Here is a 23,266-nt window from a genome sequence, read left to right on the forward strand (position 1 = left end):
AGTTCCAATAACGGCCTTCAATATTAGGTGAATTCCTCTATGAATTTTTTCTTCGGTTTATAAATTGTGTATATCAACTGTAAATATGGACATTATGTTTTTTTGCATGAACCCAATAAAAGGGGTGCAGGGTCGGACAAAACTCCACCCAATACCTTGGAGAGATCTTATAACTTAAGCCCCATAATTAATTAGGGTAAGATGAGTGTTGGCCGGAAAACATTGTACAGATATAGATTCGAAGAAGCTGCCATATCTTACTAGAAAGAAGACTCCAAAATATTAGCTTCGGAGTGTAGAATGTAGTCTAGGGATGTTACCTAAGGGCCACGTTCCCTATTGTGAATAAAGTATATAGTGAGATCTATTAAAAACTAATAGGAGATAGTAAGGTGAGTGTAACGATGAATCAGATGAGGTATACTTATAAGGAATGCAATGCATGGTTGAATATAATGAATACAAAATATTTCTGAATTCTGATCTGTTATGTCGTGTATGGTATAATTATTTTGATTCACAACTAATCTAAGGTCCATATAGATTTCCTTGTTACCTCAATAGGACTGAGTACGTGGTAGAAGACAACATAAAAAATCCTTAGGGTACAGAATTCCGATTGCATCCCTCAGATTTCTTGGTAACATTGGTTCCATTGCGGGACCTTCATTGTTGCATAAGGAGGGAGATCATTCCAAAGAAGAAATTAGTGTTGAAAATTTGAGAAGTGGAAATTTTTGAGATTTAAGATAGAAAATGAGGGTTTAATGGAAGAATTAATTAAAGGTAAAATAATAATTTAGACCTAGAAGAAGGGATGAAACTGTTTAGAGGGGATAATTATAAATATTTAATTGAAAACAGTATTCTAGAAAAAGAACTTGACAAAGTTAAAAAAGAAAAATAGTTTACAAAAGATCAAATATCAAATTTGAAAGAACAAAAGGATAAGTTAGATCAATTGCTTACAACATGTCAAAAAGAAAATCAATTGCTAGGTATAAGCCTACACTACGTAATGCCTCATGTGATACAAATGATTTGTGTTATTCATTTGATGAATCATCTAGTAAATGTGATATAACTCAAGCTTCTTTTGAAAAGTGTAAGGTTAGAGATGATGATGATTTTGAATCTACAAGTATTGATAGTTGGGATGATAATTTTAAAGGATGTTCTCCAAAGAATGTCTGTTTTAGAGAATGGGAAGAATAGGATTTATAAGAGCAGTTTTTAAAGTGGGTACTAAATCAAGTGTGAGGGAAAATAACCTAAAAATGTAAAAGAAGATAATGTTACAAGTAAAACAAGTCCTAACAAATCTAGTCAAGAAATGCAATGTTCTTATTCTCACAGGAAAGGACATAGGAAATAAATGTGTTGGGATCTTCATCCTTGTAGCATTTGTGACTAAAGGATCCTTCTAAAAAAATGTGTTGGAATAAAAAGTGGAAGAAACAATGTATACAAATGAATTGTGGATGGATTGATGGATCTTATTGGAAAATGATAACATATATGTTTAAGAGGTTGTACAGGCATACATATTCATATGTAAAAAATGATAGCAATAAAGAAAATTGAGTAGAGACAGAGCACACAAGGGTGGGTGCTGCTAAGCATGCCAAGGGGGTTGCTCTTGAAAGGAAGTAAAAAATAAGGGAAAAGACTACAATGGAAACATGCCACAAAAACATAAAAAGGTTTCTATTAAGGAATAACCATGGAAAGAAGGGTAATCATGAAGCGCACAAGGTGTTTCACTAAGTTGTCTTGAGGACAAGACAATGTTTTAGGCGTGGGGAGAATGTTGGTAGGATATAGAGGGTTGTGAGGCACCGCATATGTCATTTGGGTCATTTATAGACCCATATATCCATTATATACTCCCTAAATAACCTTTAAACACCTCTAATATGATTAAATAAGCTATAAAATAGTAAAATATTATAGAATAAAAGGCAAATTCGTGGGAGTAAGATATTTGAGTTATTATGAAAGGGTGTGATGGAAAGGCATTATGTAAGGCATAAAGAGGCTATATAAAAAGTGAAAAGTGAGAGGTAATAATGTGGAAACATGTGTGGAATGATATAAACTAAATATATGTGAGAATAAGGAAGTGTGAAATATATATGTGATATATGTACATATGGATGAAGTATGATGAATGAATTATAAGACATGTGTAAGACATATATATATATATATATAATTTAATTTATTATAAATTGGTTTCTACTTATTGCAATGTACCAAGGTTGACTACACAACAAAATATTAAACCTTCACTTTGGTCAAAGTTTTTCTGTGAACATTGGTTTCATTGCTGGCACCCTGGTTAGGTTCTGTTGAGGTTTACGAGGAAATTTTCAAACTCTAAATGTTACACAAGATCAAGAACTTAAAAGGTTGGACAGCCCTAATAGAGAAGAGAGAAGACAAAGACAGGTTATGGAAAGAGAGGAGAGACACCGCAGAAGAATGGAGATGACAACAAAATCAAGGTTAGAGTGTGCCATTGGGGGTGTTGCTGAGTGTGTCGATGTGGGTGCTACTAGAAAGAGAGGAAAATGAAGTAGAAAGGAGGAGGAGAAGACCTTGGAGAAAATGAGCCTATTATTGAAAGGAACTGGAAGGCTATCAAGCAGATTTGAAACAATCATAATTAATCAAGAACTTAAAAGCTTGCCAATAGAGGAAAGTTGTAGCATAGAGACTCCTACTTTGTTGTAACCTTCTAAGAACCTTAAGTATAAGCCAGATATAGTTCACACAACAATTGAGTTAGATGACACGTATAAAGAGTTCCTAAAAACTCCAGATAAGGTCCTACCTTTGAATGATGATTAATTAGAGAGTATGGTTAATATGAGTATAAGTAAATAAAGGGAAGAAGAAGAGGAGAAGGAAGTTAATTCAAACCTGGGTGAAGAAATTAGGCCATTAACTAATCAAATGTTGTTTACAAACTAAAAGATAAAGAGATATTATGAGTCATGGCCCTTGGACTAGGACACATCCTTGTTAAGGTCTAAAAGTAGAAGAGTGGTTGCAGAAACATTACCAAAGCAAAGAGAAGACAAGAAGGAAGAGAAGCAAGATTTAAAAGAAGAGAGAAAAGATCAGGATACCCCTTGGAATGAAATATTAGGAGAAGAATTTTTTGATATAAAACTTGAGAGAGATAAAGGCAGAGAGACCAAGCCTAAGATTAGCCTAAAGGAGACGAAGCATAATACACCTAAACCGGAAAAGAAATTGGAACAAAAGCTCAGGACGACACAAAACATCAAAATGAGACAAAAATCAAACATAATGGAGACAACAGTTAAGATTCTCGTTTTTGGAATAGATGCCACAAAAGCTTTGGAACATGTATTCCTTTTGGAAGCAGTATGGGAAAGATTGGGAAAAGATGTAGATAAGGACAAATTACTGGATTTTGTTAGATCATTGAGAAAAGAGGAACTTGAATGGTATATGAAAAATCACCCTCAGCATGCAGCTACCTGGGATGAAGTGAGGAAGAATTTCTAGCTAATTTTGCAACTTCGGAAATCCCAACTGAAAGTGTAAGCTAGATGAGAAACCTAGGACAAGGAGAAACTGAATTTGTAAAGAGTTATGATAAAAGCTTCAAAGAGATTTGTAGAAAACTGGAAGAACCCCTAATGCGGAAACAAAAGATAGAATGGTTCTTTTCCGGATTACATAAAGACATTAGAGTAGGATTGGTTGATAGAGTCTTTGATAAATACATTGATTTAATAGCCATGGCATGCTGGATCGAAGCTCAACCATGGAGAAGATTGGAGAAAGATATAAGTGCAAAAGCACTTGAAGATCTACAATTGAAAGTGCAGAAACTAGTGCTACAATAGGAGATTAGGGCCAATGTGCCTAGAAAGACTAAGGAGATTTGGTGCACATATTGCAATAGAAAAGGGCACATCCGGAATGAATGCCCTAAGGACCGAGCAGAGAAACAGTAGCTACAATCAAATTGGTGAAACCTAATTCTATGTATTGCACAATCTGCAAAGAATGGGATATTCATTTGACAGAAGACTGTCCGGATAACAAACCTCCCATCCGGAATGGAGAACACCAAGGAAATCAATGCTGCCAGAGTCATAATTGTAGTACAAAATGTGAAGAATGATGCTGGACACCGTATGCCATCTCACCAGGACAACAGGAATGCATGTGCAATGCACAATAATCAACAAGAAGGATATCAAGAAGATAATAGGCAATCAAATTATAGAGGAGGTAGAGGAAGAGGCAGCAATAACAAGAGAAGAAATGATGTCAACTGTTTTAATTGTGGGAAAGTGGGACATTATGCCTAAAAATGTTGGGCAAGAAAGAAACAAAAATGTGAATTTTGTGGCCAAAATACTAATGATCTTTTCAAGTCTGAGAATGCAAGAATATTTTATTAGAATGTTAGTCAACCATCTCAGAGTGTTGAGCTACAAAGAGAAGCAAGGGTAAACTAGAGGGTACCACAACAAGGAATAAGAGGTTGTCATCAAATGGATGTGTGGTCCTTGGATACTTCAACTAAAGAACATTTCGGAGAAAAGCTAGTGATTGAAAATAAGACGAAAAATAAATTTGGAAGAAAGAAGAAATCAAATGTAGTAACTAGACAAGGAACTTACTGATAAAAACAAAAAGAAACAGTTGGTAGAAGAAGGATATGAGGAAGAATATAGCCTGAAGGAACAAAAAGAAGAACTGAAATACTTTCGGCCTAACATAAACCAGCATGAGAAAGTTGTTGAGCAAGCAAAGAAAACAATCATACAGCAACACAAAGAAGTGGGATGTTTCACAAAGAAGGAAGTCAAAAATGTTGGAAGACCTAGCATCCCTTGTAAGACAAAAGGATTAAGTGGTTAAATTGAAACAATGGGGAAAAAATGGAACAAACAGAAGCAAGTTAACCAACTGTTAGAAGACTGGAACAAGAACGGACCTTTGTTGATAATTGTCCATTTGAATGATCAAAAAGTCAAATATGTTATGTTTGACCTTGGTGCAAATTTTAATATCATTCCATCAACTACTTGGGAGAAATTGGGGAAGCCTAGACTGGCTAAGACAGTGATGTACATAAGTCTTGCAGATGGTTCTAGAATGGAGACTCTAAGAACATGGAAGAATGTAGAAGTAAATGTAAAATGAATAAAATTATAAAACAATGTGTTAATTTTGAGGTGGTTGAAATGAAGGAACCATTTAATACTTTCAGGGCATTACTTGGATTGAGAGGGTTCATAAATTCTAATTGTGTTATAGATTCCAGAATTGAAGAAATTTCTTTTGCAAATGACAAACACATAGTGCACATACCACTTAGCATTGAAGACAAATCTTATGTTGAGTCGATACAAAGTAACCTGACCCAACCCCTATGCACAGTATCAAAGACTCCTCGCCCTACACCGGTTAGAGCAATACAATATTACCAAAGCGTAGATAGGCATTAAGGAGTCAATGGTCTATATATTTGGTAGTCCTTTAGAGCAATACAATATTATCTATGTAAGAACAAGGACATTCACATGGGAAGATTTAACTTTTTGTTTTTTTCTTAAATCTCATTGTTATTATAGGGGTATTGGCAAAGTGGTGCAACAATTGACCAACTATTCTCAAGCTTATTAAACCGAGATAGACAATGCATGCAAGTGATCTGAAATCCCTACTTTTCTATCTCCATATATTGGGTTTCTTGCATTTCTTATTGATTTTCTTGTAAATATTCAAAATAATAGAAACACATTTCATAATTATTTTATGTTGTGCCTTTTTTGTATCATGAATGTTTTGCAAATAGAATATTTTTTCTTTTCTTTTGTTTGTTGTTTGTAACTATGGTAATACATGGCTTTGTCATTCATTGCTTCATAGTTCGTTGATTTCCAATCTAGAAAGTTATGGGTGTGTAATATCTCATTAAAAGGCAAAGAAGTGTAAATGAGAAATCTTCAAATTTGAAAGAATCTAGGACATAGTAGTCAGGTATTTTTTCTCTCTAAAATCTGTTCAGCTACATTGTATATTGAGGGGCTAGCAAGAAGCACCCATTAACCAAGAACCCTTATAGAAGTCTCTACTTTTTTTTAACTTAAAACACCTTAAAACTAGTTATTTGGAGCCATCTTTTGTGCTTCTGAATTTCTATTGATTTGGTAGTCCTTAGGAGCAAAACAAGCCACCTGTGTAGGAAACCACCATACAGATGCCTTTCGTACAACAGGCTCTTTAATCTTTTATGCTAGTGTATATTCTCTTTGCTATATATAAAAATTGGAAGTCAAGGACTAAGATTCCTGCATATTTTGAGTTAGCTTCTGTCTATCTATTGGACTTTGGATTTTGTTTTTATTTATCTGGTTCCAAATCTGAAAAGAAAAGAAGTTTGAGGACATACTGTTTGAGGATGAAAGAAGGAAAGAGATAGATAGGAAGTACTTATAGTGAAGATAATGGAAACTGCTAAACTTGATTTAAGAGGAAGAAGTCCAAGACTTGATTTCAAACAATAAAATAAACAATGATTTCTAAGGCACTTCATGGTTATATTGCGAGACTTGTGAAAGGAGTGGAGACGAGATATTCAGTGTGGCATGTAAAGGGAGACTTCCAACTAAAATTAAAAAAAAATATTTTTTTATTCTGTGGGGAATCATTGATATAAATAAAAGGTCATATAGTTGATATCCATGCTTCCTTCAAAGTAACACTAGTTAGATATGTCTGCAAATTTTTTCTGCCTGTTACAAAAACTGTTATATAGAGAAAGTTGGATTTGAATCATATTTGTTCAATGAACATCAATTAACATATCATTCTATTCCATATTTTGATATTGAAGAACTGGAAATTAATTGATTCCAAACTAGTGTCTACAAATTTTTACTGCCTGTTACAAAAACTGTTATACAGAGAAAGTTGGATTTGAATCATACTTGTTCAATGAACATGAATTAACATATCATTCTATTCCATATTTTAATATTGAAGGACTGGAAATTAATTGATTCCAAAAACCTCTTTTAAAAATGTTGGCAGTTTATGATTGTTTAGCTCCTTTAATTACATAAATTCATTTTCATTGCACTGAATGCTTTATTCACACAAATGGCAATTCAAAATGAAATGTCTGTTCTGAAATAAAACAAATAAATGTGGACACTGCCTGTTAGAAAAACTGTTATATACAGAAAGTTGGATTTGAATCTTATTTGTTCAATAAATGTTAATCAACACATGGTACCATTCCATATTTAATATTAAAGAGCTGGAAATCAATGGATTCCAAAAACTTTTTTCAAACATTGGCAGTATGTGATTGTTTAGCTCCTTTAATTTCTTCAATTTATTTTCATTGTATTGAATGCCTTCTTCACATAAATGGCAATTTAAAATGAAATGTCTGTGCTGAAATAAAACAAATAGTTGCGGACACAGATATTGTTTCTCTTTGTTCTCAACATTGAGATACAGTTGTCATTCTCAGTAATCTATTTATTGTATTATTTATAAACTAGTAATGTTTTGATATGTTGAAAGGGTACCACATTTTCTGTCTATTCCATCAAGAAAATAAGTGAACTTAACAATAGTTTGGATGAGACAATATATGTTATGATGGTGTGAGCATGTAAAATATTTGAAAGGATATATTATTCAGGAAAATAATGCTCGTGCTAAGGACATTATCTAGTACCTAATTATGCTCTACATTGCCAATTTATTGCAGCTCTGGGATGCCAGTATTGGTCAATCAATTGCACAGTATAAGGAACATCAGAAGCGTGCATGGTCTGTAGATTTTTCTCATGCAGACCCAACAAAGCTAGCAAGTGGAAGTGACGACTGTTCTGTGAAACTTTGGAGCATTAATCAGGCAGGGTTTGCTTCCATTTGTGGAAATTTTACATATTTGAAAGTGCCATTTCAATGTCCTGGTTTGTAGTTGTTTTGGTTTTCTTCTGCAGATTCCTTTACGGTATGCAAAGTTTTTATTTACAGTTTTGTAGTTGTTTGCAGGAAACCAGTATTGCTACAATCAAGACAGTTGCAAATGTCTGTTGTGTTCAATTTCCACCTGATTCTGGCAATATGATTACATTTGGCTCTGCTGATTACAAGGTCTATTGCTATGATTTGCGCAATACTAAAGTTCCATGGTGCACTTTAACAAGCCATGGAAAGGCAGTTAGTTATGTAAAGTTTATAGATTCCAGCACAATTGTTTCTGCATCTACAGATAATACCCTTAAATTGTGGGATCTTTCAAAAGCCAAGTCTAGTGGAGGATCCAACAGTGCTTGCACTCTGACATTTACTGGCCATACCAATGAAAAGGTGTGTTCTACAGAAATAAATTTGATTAACTTTTGCCCCATTTGTTACTCAAAAAGCATGTTAACATTCTGTTGACTTGAAAGCTATTTAGATGAATTTTATCTTGCAACCCTTTTTAATGAATGCAATCTGAGTATGGGAATTATATCTTTAAATACTGAAGTTGAAGTTTACCTGTTACTGTTCCTTTTCAGAATTTTGTAGGCCTTTCTGTCGCTGATGGATACATTGCATGTGGTTCAGAGACAAATTCGGTAAGCTGAAACTCTGTATTGTATACTGTAAATTAGTATTTATACATGTGAGGGAAAGAGCAAGGAGAGATGGAGGGAAAATAAATATGTTGCTAACATTCATGACGCAATAACATGCCGTACCTGAAGCATATGAATTCTTTGTTATTTAGTATTTATTAGCAAGTATTATGGGAGAGAATAGGTGTCATCCCAAAGCTCTTCTATTTATTTGCTTTTTTGCCTTGCAAAGTTTGTTGTATTAGGAGCACATTTTTTCTTCAAGTTTTGCATTACTTCGCATATTACTAACTTATCCCATTCCCTGAGGTGATATTAAAAATTCAATTTTCTTTGGAAATGCACTTATTTTTTCACTTCTTTCAGGTTTCAGGCCAGGCACTTTCCTCAAGATTCTTGCTAGATACTTTCATTAGGATTCACAATCTTTCGTCCCATTTGTAGTGTCCCAAGTTTTATATCAACACATTAGCAAAAAATGAATGGACCAACATATTTTTCGTGTTATAATTGCAACATACATGTCATGCCCCCATCCTGAAAGAAGAATGAAAAGGGAATCAATACTCAGAAAATTGTCTTATTAATAAGACTTCATGGTTTTCTGTAGAAAATAGACTTCATAAAGCAGCAACAGGAAGACAATGATCCGGAAGGCCAGAGATAGAGCGATCCATATACAAAGATAAATATGCAGCAAATGGTTCAATACGCACTTTAATACGGTCTATTAATCCATGATTAGAGGTGATATCGACAGCAGTTAATTACCATGATTAGAGGCGATAACAACAGCATCCAGCTAATTAGTCAAAAGGCAATACATTGTACTAAAGGTTGCCACCCTTGCAAGGAAGATGACCGTTTGGGAGAGACATAACCTTCCGTACACAATAAGGAGATATATATGCAACACATCATCCATTCAAGGAGGCATAGAAGAAGAAGATAACAAAATCAGATACAAGTACAACAATCAAAGGCAGATCGATATTTGTAAGAAAGGGATCCGTTCATAAATCAGCCTAAGGAGTCATCCAAAGACCAACAAATCAATAGCATCGAAGAGAAGGAAAGCAGACCAGAATACATTTGGAGCAGACATAAATATATCATTACAGCAGATATAAACATAGCACTACAAAGAACTTTCATGTACACTTGAACTTTCTTGCCAAACTATGCTCTTCATGTTTACTTGTTACTTTAAGTCACCATTGAGGAAGGTGCTCTTCATGTCCATTTGAACTTTCTAGCCAAACTATGCTGCCATGGCCAGAACTAGAACTATGGTGCTCATCTTTTCTATAGGACCAAAGGTCTCCTCATAATCAATACCTTTCCTTTGTAACAATCCTTTAGCACCAGTCGTTCTTTGTACTTGTCAAGTGAACCATCAACTTTGTACTTGACTTTGTACACCCATTTGCAGCCAATGGGTTTCTTCCTCGGTGGAAGATTTGAAAGAACCTAAGTCTTATTTTTCATAAGACTTTGATGTTCGGTTTCTATGGCCTTTTCTCATTCCAGTTTATCTTTGGTATCTATAAAATCTTGTGGCCCATAAACACCCTGAAAGTTAGCCATAAGATCCAAGTGTGTTCTACTTGTTCTTTCCTTTGGATGATTTGCCCTCAATCATTTCGTCATCCCGAACATCACCAACAAGTTTTTCCCATGACTTAGGTCTCTTTGCAGAAACCCCTTCATCCAAATTTGTGTGGCCATCATGACTTGGGTTGCCTGGTACTATATCATCTGGATGTTGAACTAGGTTCTCATGAAGAAACTCTTCTGGTACAGGTACTAGTACTTGCTTGGGAGATTCCACATGTTCAATATCATCAGAGCTTCCCCCTTTAGGTGTAGCTAATGGAAGTTGGACACCTAAGTCTTTAACCTTTAGAGGCTGATTTTTTGTACTCTTGATGGCAGAAGAGAGCTGAAAAGGCCCAACTTCTTCATCAATCACCACATCTCTACTGAATGTCAAGCGATAAGTGTCCACATCAATCGACCTGTAGGCTTTATGATTGTCATTGTACCTTATGAGCATTAACTTCTGACTCTTGGATTCTAGTTTGGTTCTCTTGGCATCTACAATCCATATGTACATAGTAGAATCGAAAACCTTAAGATGGCTCACTCTTGGTTTCTTTCAAAATTACTGCCTGTGTCGGAGACCAGTTGAGAATGTGCACTAAATTGTAAAATTCCTTAGCGCAAAACTTCTTGGGAACACTGGTTCTCTAACATACATCGAGCCATCTCCATATAGTAGGGTTCCTCCTCTCAACTACTCCATTTCGGTAAGGAGTATAGGGCATTGTGAATTGGCATTTGATACCTTGTTTAGCACAAAAGTCCATGAATTCGTTTGAACAAAATCCACCCTCATTATCAGACCTAAGAGTTATGATTGCACTTCCTAACACTTTTTCTACCAATGACTTGAACTTCTAAAATTCTTTAAACATTTCTGATTTTTCTTTTAGGAAAAACACCCCGATTTTCCTATTAAAATCATCTACAAACAAGAGAAAATTCTTGGCATGGTGATTGATGTTGTATCCATTGGTCCACATACATTTGCATGAACTGGCTAAGGACCTTTTGTGCTCTCCAAGGCCATCCTTCTGAAAAGGAGTTCTATGCAGCTTCCTTGTTTGACAAGCTCCACAAACATCCTATATCTGTTGTTGGATCTTAGCCTCTAAGAGAGATAAGAAAGGTTGAAATGTCCATTATGTTGATGCCAAAGAGTATTGATAGCAAATGAACTCTTTGCATCTAGTGAATGCTCCTGAACCTCCCTAGTGTCAACAAGCCGATGCAAACCATGATTCTCTATGCCAAGTGTGATAGTTTTCTTGGAATCCTTGTCAACGATATGACACTTGTGTGTGCTAAATGATGTGCAACTTGGGACAGTGGCACATAATATGACCCACTAAAAGAAAATTGAGCTCCATTCTTGGAACATAGTAGACATTGAAGAAAATAAGAGATTTCCCTCAGTTATGTAAACATTACCTTTGTTGATAATTGTGTACTCACCACCACCCACCACAGATCATTGAATCTGAGTAAGCTGTATACTCTATGAACCAATCCTTCTTGTGTGTAAAATGTCTAGATGCTTTAGAATCAATATACAACACAAAAGACATGAAGTGATCGGTTGGTTGCTTGCTATAATAGTGTAGAAGGTTGATTCTTGCTCATAATATTCAATGACATGAGCCTTTTGTGGAAACCCTTCTTGGTTGGATTTTCAATTTGCCAACCTCTTTCTGTAGTGCTTCTTCATGTGACTATGTTTACCACAATAATGATATGTGATAGTCTTTATAATCTTCGAAGTATCTTCTTTCTAGACTTGACCTTTCTTTTGAGGCCTCTTGCCTTTGCCCTTGTCCTTGGTTGTAAAGGCTTGTTTCACACTTAGTAAAATCATTGTTGCCACCAAATTGCTTCTTTTGCTTGTCCTACTACAAGAGTTTGTTGCACAAATCCTTGAATTTTAGGTCAACATCGGTAGACATGATGCTAGGTGTTTTTATGAATTGCTCATATGATTGTGGTAAGGTTTTCAGTGTTATAACCACCATGCCTTCTTCCATCATGTAACCAATAACAACTAATCGATCGCAAATGTCTTTGATCTTTATCAAATGATCTTGCAAAGGCATCTTGTCGTCCATCATGATCAAGAACAACATATTTTTAAGAAAGAAGGCCTTGCCTTTGGCTAACGTCTTGTGCAGATCTCGTAGGTGTTTTGACATTTCCATAGAAGATTTTCCTAAAGATATTTTTGGAATCATTTTATTTGTGATTGATAATTTAATGAGTTAATGGCTTCTCGATTACACTCATTGAACTTGTTTTGGTCTTTACTTGTAACTTGTGGCCGGGTGTCAGTTTCGAGGATAATTTGATCAAGGCACTGATATTTGAAGATAGCGATCTTCCTCTATTTCTAGGTGTTCTAATTTTTGCTAATGAACCTTTGGCTGACTTACAACATGATGTTGGTCAATGAAGCCATCCCTCTTGCAATATGAAATCACAAAAAACGAAGAAACTTGTTGCTGATAGACTTGTAGGTCAAACCCCAGTTAACACCACAACCATTAAAAACTCCAATTAGGCAACAAAACCATGATTTTATTTAAAAAATGGGCAAAAACCTGCAAAACAATTCTAATTTTTTTTGTAAATTGCAGATAAAACCCTAGACATCCAACTAAAAAAAATCTTGTTGTGTTTGGTATTGGTTGTTGCATGAATCATCAAAACATTGAAAAAATGCAACCAAAACTTCGCAATCTTGTCGACTGCCCAAAAAATACAGTTATGAATTTTTTAAAGAAAAAAATGCCACAATTTTTGTAAAAAACTAGTCATGAATCTTCGAGAAAAGAAAAACTTGCGACTTCACAAAATGATGCTATTTGGTAGACAATCTGGTTGCATTTGTTAGAAATAAAATGCCATTATTTCAACGGATAAGTCAACGCGATTTCACAAAAAATCTTTGCAGGAATTTCAAATAGCTAAATTTGCAATTTTCCAAACCACAAATTGACGATTTATTAAAAAAATCATTCTAAACTAATAGAAAACCCATGTGTATTCTGATGATTTTTTTTGCCAATTTTTGCAAAAAATAATCCTAAATGAATTTATTGAAAAAATTCACTAAAAACTCTTGTACAAATTTGTGCATCTCTCTTTGGCATGTTCCTCTATGTGTCTTGCGTGTAATTCATCAGTATGACAGTTTGTGGAATTGACACACTCACCAATCTGGAGAAAATTTTCAAAACTCGAGCTTTGATACCATATTACGTAAAGTAATGACATAGAGAATGATTACCAGGATATTCAATATTAACAAAGGAGCGAGAGTCTCCTTAAATAAGAGTTAACAAACGATTTATTTGATAAGATCAACAACTAAGAAAATTAGATGACAACTAAAGAAATAAAGAATATTCCTAAAGTCTATCCTAACGATATAATTGACCATTATAACTAAATATTACAATATTATTTTAATATCCTTGTCAGCGATAGAGTGCACACTTTCATCCTTGACACCATGAAGGAAAGGAATGGGAAGTACTAAAGATCACCCCTCTTCCATCCAAGCTTACATGCAACATCCTAAAGACCAAATACACAACATTCAGACACATTTTGACTTGCAATGAGTGGCTCGTCACAAGGGAGATTTGATAACATGCCTAGGACTCATGAGAGACCAACCAAGCACACTTAGGAACACAGGCACTTCAAACCAAGTTGATGGGAAGGACAAGTAGGCCATAAGCTAGAGATTTCCTTGAGAAAACTTTTTTGGAAAATACTTGCAATTGTCCACTATTTCGGGATCACGAAAATGATAATTTGATGTTGTAATTAAGTAAGGAGAGGAATACTCCTTATATAGAAAATTACAAGTCGATCTTTCCATAATGGAAATGTTTGAGAATAGAAACATGAAAGACAAAAAGGAAACTTCCTAAAACTAACTAAAGATGAAAGACAAGTGAAAGTTTCTAAAAGCTAACTAAATGACTAAAATGACCATTATATCAATATTACAATATTATTTTAATACCCTCCCTTAATGGTCATCATACTAACTACCCTACAGAAGATGTGACATAACCTACAGGTCATTTTACCACGAATGCATAGAAGGCTGCCTCCTTCTCCTTAGAACGCTTTGTGACTCGAGCCTACTGTTGAGACCCTCCCTAGTTTTGCAGAACTTTTCAAAATGACCAAGTTTACCATAGTCCTTCCAACATGATGTTGCATAACAAAGCTATGCCTCCCGCCATCTGGAGACATGGAAACCAAGATCAGCGTCTCAAAAGGCTTAATAGTTTTGAAAGAACATGATTTTGTCCAAAAAACTGTCAATTTTTTTTTCAGAACACCATTTGCGCAAAAAACCCTTGGTGCGACCCAAAAACAAGCTGCAAGAAACCATGATTTTGTGGAAAAAATCATCAAACCCTTGATGCGACATGAAATCACACGATTTTTTGTGAAAAAATTGGCAATTACCTTTGTTTTGTAAAAAACAGTAAAACCCCATCACCACAATTTTTAGGAAGCTCCCTAATTTTTATGGAAAAAATCATGCAAAACCTTTCCATGATTTTTTGTGGAGAAAAAAAATCAGAAAACCCCAAAAATAGCAATGCTCTTCATGATTTCTTGTGGAAAAAAATCAGAAAACTCTTTGGTAGAGGAAGAACCTACGAACATAAAGACAACCAAAAAACCCTTCATTGCGTGCTAAACACACCCACGTTTTTACTCACAAAAACTCTTAAAGAAATGCCTTCAAAAATCTTCAATAAAACCCTCAATTTGCTTTTTAGAAAAAAATTGATCAAAAACCCTTCTAAAAATTTCTCACAAAAAATTCAGGAAAAAACCACAGTTTAATTTAACAATATCGTCAAAACTTCTTCAAAAACTTTTTAGGTAACAACTAAAAAATCGTATAAATGTGGAAATAAATTTCAGGTAAATACCCATGATTTTTTTTTTCAAGAAAATTTGTTAAAAAACTTAATCCGCTTTGATACCATGAAATGATAATTTGATGTTGTAAATAATTAAGGAGAAGAATACTCCTTATATAGAAAATTACAAGATGATCATTCCATAACGGAAACGATCGAGAATAGAAACACGAAAGACCAAAAGGAAATTTCCTAAAACTAACCAAAGATCAAAGACAACGGAAGTCTATAAACTAACTAAATGACTAAGATGATCATTATATCAATATTACAACATTATTTTAATAAACACCATTTTTGAGCAGAATTACCCCATTTACTTGTGAAAACCGTCCTTGGCTATCTTGGAATTTGTGATAACCCCTACGGTATCACGAGATATAAAATCACTTGTGCAGATTAATTAAATAAGGTTATTGTAAATAAATAATTAAAATAATAATCTAAGTAATCTATGAAAGAATAAGGAAATATATTTAACTGTTTTAATAAAGGAAACATTATTTAAATGATTAATATCTATTTAAATGGAAAGATATTTAAATATATTTTTGACATGTAATATTTAATATATTTCAATGAAATGTTATATTTAATATATTTAAAAGGAAATAATATTAAATATTTAATATAGTTAAATGAAATGTATTTAATATTTAATATATTTAAAAAGGGAAACAATATATTTAATATATTGTAAAGGCATGGCTTAAACAATTAAAATAAGCCTGGTTACTCCTGCACGAAGTAGTGCGTGGGTAACCACAGCCTAGGCTGCGATTACCCCCGCACCCCTTCATGCGGAAGGGGCCTGTGGAGGGGCACAACCCCTCACGGGCTATATAAGAGAAGCAGCGGCAAAGAAGAAAGAAAGAAGGAGAGGGGAGCGAGGTGGAGAGAAGCTTCTGCTGCAGACGAAAGGTAAGAATGCTCGTATTAATGCTCATTATTATTAATTAATATGTAATGTTCATTATTAATTAATTAGTATTCAGTATTATTAATTAATAGGTAATGTTCATTAACATTAGTTAATGGGTAATGTGGAATGCTTGTAAATATGTGATGTTAATTATTGTCCAAGTGAATATATATATATATTAATTGATGTATAATATTCAGTGGTCATTAAATATAGGTAAAGGATATAATCATGTTAATTATTGTATTCAAAAGTTTACACATTAGGAAGGATTGTGTAATACAAAGGTATTTAATGAAACTTAATGCATACGTTAAAAATGGTAAAGTACATTGATATATATATGTTAAAGAATACATTAGGAATCCATGTTAACACAAAGGGATAGGTTATGAACTGAAACTGATATGCATATGTATGGCTTGGTTGACTAAAACTCAACCAAGAAGAGAAGGATCTGGTCGATCCTCTTTGAGGACTTGGATGATGGAGGCATCACCCAAGACAAGGAATAGACAAGGGTCTTCCTTGGCTGGCTTGGGTATAAGAGGTTACACCCAAGACAAGACTCGACGGATCTGGTTGATCCCCTCTGAGGACTTGGGTGATGGAGGCATCACCCAAGGCAAGGAATAGACAAGGGTCTTCCTTGGATGGCTTGGGTGTAAGAGGTTACACCCAAGACAAGATTCGAACTCATCTTCGATTTCTTGGAGGGATTGGGACCAAGGGGTTCCAAGAGGGCGAGCCTCACGGCCGCCTAAGGACATACTTTCGTATGGCATTGTATCCTTTTTATTAGATGAAAATTATGATTATGTTAATTAAGCAATAAAGTTAGATTGCAATTTAGAGTACTTATATATATATATATATATATATATATATATATATATATATATATATATATATATATATATATATATATATATATATATATATATATATATATATATATATATATATATATATATATATATGTTTGTTGTGTTCTAACAATCTGTTTTGCAGGTTAATGATCTCTAACTAGTAGGGACATTACAGTGGTATCAGAGCATAATCCTGCCATCTTGTGGGAAAGATTCTTAGTTTATGATCACATATCAGAGGAAGAAAGGAGCAAAAGCAATGGCTGATCAATTAGCCAAACAGTTCCAGACTTTCATGGAGCAAACCAATGAGAAATTCGAAAGAATGAGCTAGTTAATCCTCCAAAGTACCAACAACAACAATAGAGATATGTCAAACCCTAGAAGAGAGACACACTCTAATCACGTTGACAACGAACGATTGCCTCAGAGCTCCAGGCAAACAATTCCCGAATTTCTCCCTAGAGAAGAACATGTGAGGGAGGAGGAGGAACCAGCCACACTCGGGGTGGAAGAAATCGCCCAAATTTATGCTAGATTGGAACCAGAAGTTCAGAGGGTGGTGTCCTTCAGGGACTTCTGTGAGTCCAAGACTAATGAGAGTAGGAGGAGGAAACCTATGGGTAACGACCTCAAGTCTAAAGTCAACAAAATGTCCCTACCTTGTTTTGATGGGGCAGGGAAGGATGTCGCCCAAGCTTGGGTACAAAAATTAGACATCTACCTTTCATACAGCCCAATGACCGAAGGAGATGCTATAAAATTTGCCATACTACATTTAACCGGAAATGCCCATAATTGGTGGCATAACGGTCTCATTACCCTAGTACACAAAAACGTCTCCACCTACAATGAGTTTACCCAAAGGCTCATCAGCCGATTCGACTAGAAAGACTCAGAATGGTACTTCCAAGAGCTAACACACCTTAAGCAAGGAGGAACCATTGAAGATTATATAGATCAATTCCAAAACTTGTCAGTAATGGTCCCCGACCTATCCCAGAAAAGACTTACCTACATGTTCTTAGAAGGTCTGAAGGACCCCATTAAGAACTTTGTTAAACCCCTGGAACCACAAAACTTAGGGGAAGCCATTAAGAAAACTAGGATGGTCGAATTTAATGCCCCCAAGAATACCCCCACCAAAACTCCACACAAGAATGAGGGACACCAAAGGGACGGCCGGGAAAAGCCTTGCCACTTGTGCAAAAAACCTTGGAGCTTTAGTCACCAGTGCAAGGAAAGAGACGAGCTCATGGAGAAAGGGTTATGCATCAAATGCAAGGCCCGATGGGTGAGAGGCCATGAATGTAAAAGAGGACAGTTGAATAACACAGAAGAAATACAGGATGAGGAAAGACCTTATAAAAGAACCAGATTTGAAAACAATGCACCGAGTACCTTGGCAGTCATCACTCAAGGAAGTGAGAATAGATGTTTCAAACTCAAAGGGACTATCAAGGGGCAGAAAGTAATTGCATTAGTGGACACCAAGGCTTCACATGACTTCATTAGCAAACATCTAGCAGCAAAGAGACGATTAAAAACCCAAGAATTTGGAGGATTTGAAGTGATCATGGGCAACGAAATCTTAGACAGGTGCACTAAAATTTTACCCCAATTGGAAGTCACCTTGGGAGGACATACCATTACAAGGAACTTCTTTGTGGTAAACCTAGAGAATGATATCATTTTGGGAATGCCATGGATAAATTCATTGGGACGATTTACCATGGATAGCCCAAATCGGGAGATATGCTTCCAACATGAAGGAAGAGAGATAACATCGAAGGGAATTCCCGACGGCTCTTCAAATATAGTATCATGCAACAAAATGGAGAAAATCCTTAGACACGATCAAGGAGAGTGGGTCGCCCAATGTATGATCTTGGATAAATCTCCAACTGAAGACCAAGTCATTCAAGGGGATATACAACCTATCCTTAGAAGACACAAAAAGGTCTTCGAGGACACTCCCTTGGGTTTACCCCCAAAAAGGGGATTTGAGCATTCCATTGAATTAGAGGAAGGAGCAAAACCTGTCATTACCACTCCTTACCGCCACCCCCACAAGTTCAAAGAGGAGATTGAAAAAACCATAAAAGAATTATTAGAAATGGGGCACATCCAACCAAACAACAGCCCTTTTGCTTCATCAGTAGTATTGGTTAAGAAGAAAGACGGAACTTACCGGGCCTTGAATAAAAAGACTATAAAAAACAAATACCCTATCCCAAGAATTGATGAACTAATGGATGAACTTCATGGAGCAAAATACTTCTCCAAAATCGATCTAAGGTCAGGATATCATCAAATTAGGATGAGGGAAGAGGATATTCCCAAAATAGCATTCAGATGTCACTATGGACATTTCGAGTTTTTGGTCATGCCATTTGGTCTCACTAACGCCCCGGCCACCTTTCAGTCATGTATGAATCATACATTCAGGCAACAGTTGAAGAAATTTCTTCTAATATTCTTTGATGATATACTCATTTACAGCAAGACATGGGAAGAACATCTCCTGCACATCGAAGAGGTATTAAACATTTTGGAGTCTAAATCATTATATGCTAAAGCTTCCAAGTGTGAATTTGGGATGAGAGAAATCATTTACCTAGGACACAAAATTAGTGAAGCAGGAGTAAGTGTGGATGAAGAGAAGATCAAAGCCATCAAGGAATGGATCACCCCTAGAACCTTAACCCAATTAAGGGGATTTGTGGGACTATGCAGCTACTATAGACGCTTGTAAAAGGGTTCTCCAAAATTGCAGCACCCCTTACCGATCTAACTAAGAAAGGGGCTTTCGCATGGAATGACCAGGCCCAATAGGCCTTTGAACAACTTAAAATAACCATGAGCACTTGTCTAGTATTAGCCATCCCTGACTTCTCTATACCGTTCGAACTACAATGTGATGCATCAGGGGAGGGAATTGGGGCCGTACTCATGCAAAAGAAACACCCCATAGCTTTTGAGAGCCGTAAACTTACCGTAGCAGAAAGACACTATTCTATCTATGACAAAGAAATGCTAGCCATAATGCACGCCTTGGCCAAATTTCGCCAATACATTGTTTGTGGGAGGTTTGGTGTGAAAACTGATCATAACAGTCTACGCTTCTTGAGCCAAAAGGACCTTAATGATAGGCAACAAAAATGGGTGAGCAAAATACAAGCCTACAACTTTGATATAGAATATGTAAAAGGGGTGAACAATGGGGCAGCAGATGCACTATCCCGAAGGGCTCATCTTAATATCATCACCAGTATCTCAAAAAACTGGAAGGAAGAAATCCTTAACGAATATGACCAAGATCCACAAACAAAGGAAATCTTGGTGGGAAATCTTCCAAACGAAGATTTTAAAGTTAAAGGAAATCTCATCTTGTATAAAGGAAGGATATATTTGGGCCCTCAGACCAGATTCAAAGGCAAAATTCTCAAAGAAGTTCATGATAACCCCTTAGCAGGACACCCGGGGTACTACAAAACTTATAAACACATTAGGGAACGATATGCATGGAAAGACCAAAAAAGAGATATCCAAAAATATGTACAAGAATGCTTAACATGTCAGTGCAATAAAGCTGAACTTACCCACCCTGCTGGGTTGCTTCAGCCACTACCTATTCCTAATCAAAAGCGGGAGAGTATTTCTATGGATTTCATAACTGGGTTGCCAAGGACACAAGGGAAGGATAGCATTTTTGTGGTGGTAGACAGACTCACGAAGTATGCCCATTTCCTTGCAGTCTCCACTGAATACAAAGCCTACCAAATAGCAAATCTATTCTTCAGGGAAATTTTCAGACTCCATGGACTCCCTCTAAATATTGTTAGTGACAGAGATAGCAAGTTTATTAGCCAATTTTGGAAGGAACTCTTCAGAATGGTAGGAACAGACTTGACCCCTAGTACCAGTTACCATCCTCACACCGATGCGCAAACTGAAATAGTAAACAAATGGATAGAGGGCTACCTAAGGAATTATGTTACAGGGCAACAAATTGCTTGGGTTAAGTGGCTATACTTAGGAGAACATTGCTACAACACGACACACCACATGTCAATAGGGATGAGTCCTTTCCAAGCCTTGTACGGCTATGAGGTCATAGGTTTTGGGGAATTAATAACACAAGAGAGCAGAGTACCAAAAGCACAAGATTTTGTGCAACAGAGTAGGGACATCATGAAGACCTTGAAGGAGAATTTATAGCAAGCTCAAAACCAACAAAAGATCTATGACGACAAGAAGCGTATAGAACATTCATTTGAGGTCGGAGATCTGGTGTTTCTAAGATTGCAACCCTATAAGTAATCATCCCTCAAAAAGAATGGGACGGAAAAATTGAAACCCTGATTCTGTGGACCCTACAAGATAATTCGGAGGATTGGAGAAGTAGCTTATGAGATTGAACTTCCCAAGAGCAGTAAAATACATAATGTGTTCCATGTTTCCCGACTTAAGAAGGTTCTAGGACAACACTTGGTTCCTTGCAGCGAACTACCCCCTCTAGATGATGAAGGGAAACTCACATTGTACCCAGAGATCATTTTGGATACACGGAAAAGAGAACTCAGGAACCGGACCATTACCGAACACCTGATAAAATGGAGGAATCTCCCAGATGAGGATGCTACTTGGGAGAGGGAGGAAGATCTAAAGATGCTTGAGGACAAGCAAAATTGAGACGGAGGGACTATGATAACCCCTACGGAATCACGAGATATAAAATCACTTGTGCAGATTAATTAAATAAGGTTATTGTAAATAAATAATTAAAATAATAATCTAAGTAATCTATGAACGAATAAAGGAAATATATTTAATTGTTTTAATAAAGGAAACATTATTTAAATAATTAATATCTATTTAAATGGAAAGATATTTAAATATATTTTTGACATGTAATATTTAATATATTTCAATGAAATGTTATATTTAATATATTTAAAAGGAAATTATATTAAATATTTAATATAGTTAAATGAAATGTATTTAATATTTAATATATTTAAAAAAGGGAAACAATATATTTAATATATTGTAAAGGCATGGCTTAAACCAAAGAAGCTTTAATCATTTGGGGAATTAATCGGCAAAACAAAAGTATAAGGTTTTTTGAAAAAATCGGGAATTAATCGAGAAAAATCAGCAAAAAATCGGATATAGTATAAAAAATAAATATATTTTTAAAATTAAATATAGTATAAATTAAATATATATTAATTATATATTAAAAATGATATAATATACATTATAAATTTAAAATAAATATTATTATATTTACATTTATTAATGGTCTATGGTCTATAAAGATACGAATTTATAATTTATAATTTTTAAATTATTTATATTTCTAATTTACAATTTTATTAAATTATATAATTATTCTATATAGTTTAATAAATGACACACTAATGTAATATATAATAATTTTAATTTACAAATTATTTTATATATATTAAAAATTAAATAATATACATTATAAATTAAAAATAAATATTATTATATTTGCATTTATTAATGGTCTATAAAGATGCGAAGTTTTAATAAATAATTTTTAAATTATTTATATTTCTAATTTACAATTTTATTAAATTATATAATTATTATATATAGTTTAATAAATTACACACTAATATAATATATAATAACTTTAATTTATAAATTATTTTATATATATTAATTATATATTAAAAATTAAATAATATACATTATAAATTAAAAATAAATATTATTATATTTACATTTATTAATGGTCTATAAAGATGCGAAGTTTTAATTTATAATTTTTAAATTATTTATATTTCTAATTTACAATTTTATTAAATTATATAATTATTCTATATAGTTTAATAAATTACACACTAATATAATATATAATAATTTTAATTTATAAATTATTTTATATATATTAATTATATATTAAAAATTAAATAATATATATTATAAATTAAAAATAAATATTATTATATTCACATTTATTAATGGTCTATAAAGACGAATTTTTAATTTTTAATTTTTAAATTATTTATATTTCTAATTTACAATTTTATTAAATTATGTAATTATTCTATATATTTTAATAAATGACACTAATATAATGTATAATAATTTTAATTTATAAATTATTTTTCAATTATATATTAAACATATAGTAAACAATAATATAAATGAATGTAAGGATTGTCGCTTATATTTTTTTTTATAAATACCTATATAAAGTTTATAATCCCCCAAATTAGATGTCATAGTTTTTAATTTAGAGTTCAG

General features: G+C 34.2%; 1 protein-coding gene across 7 annotated transcripts in view; it reads left to right on the forward strand.

Moving 5' to 3' along the window:
• The window catches only part of LOC131060161 (protein SPA1-RELATED 2), a 120,311-nt gene that overhangs the window by 72,042 nt on the left and 25,003 nt on the right, over window positions 1-23,266 (forward strand). For 2 of the 7 annotated variants that reach the window (XM_057993289.2, XM_057993290.2), the window contains exons 5-7: window positions 7,781-7,927; window positions 8,071-8,388; window positions 8,583-8,642. In XM_057993289.2, coding sequence (XP_057849272.1) covers window positions 7,781-7,927; window positions 8,071-8,388; window positions 8,583-8,642 — 525 coding nt within the window. Of the gene's footprint in view, window positions 1-7,780; window positions 7,928-8,060; window positions 8,389-8,582; window positions 8,643-23,266 lie in introns of those variants that run through there. The other 5 variants (XR_009110292.2, XM_057993292.2, XR_009110294.2 and 2 more) reach the window with 5 other exon arrangements.

The sequence above is a fragment of the Cryptomeria japonica genome, chromosome 7 (genome assembly GCF_030272615.1).
Source record: "Cryptomeria japonica chromosome 7, Sugi_1.0, whole genome shotgun sequence".
Classification (NCBI taxonomy): domain Eukaryota; kingdom Viridiplantae; phylum Streptophyta; class Pinopsida; order Cupressales; family Cupressaceae; genus Cryptomeria; species Cryptomeria japonica.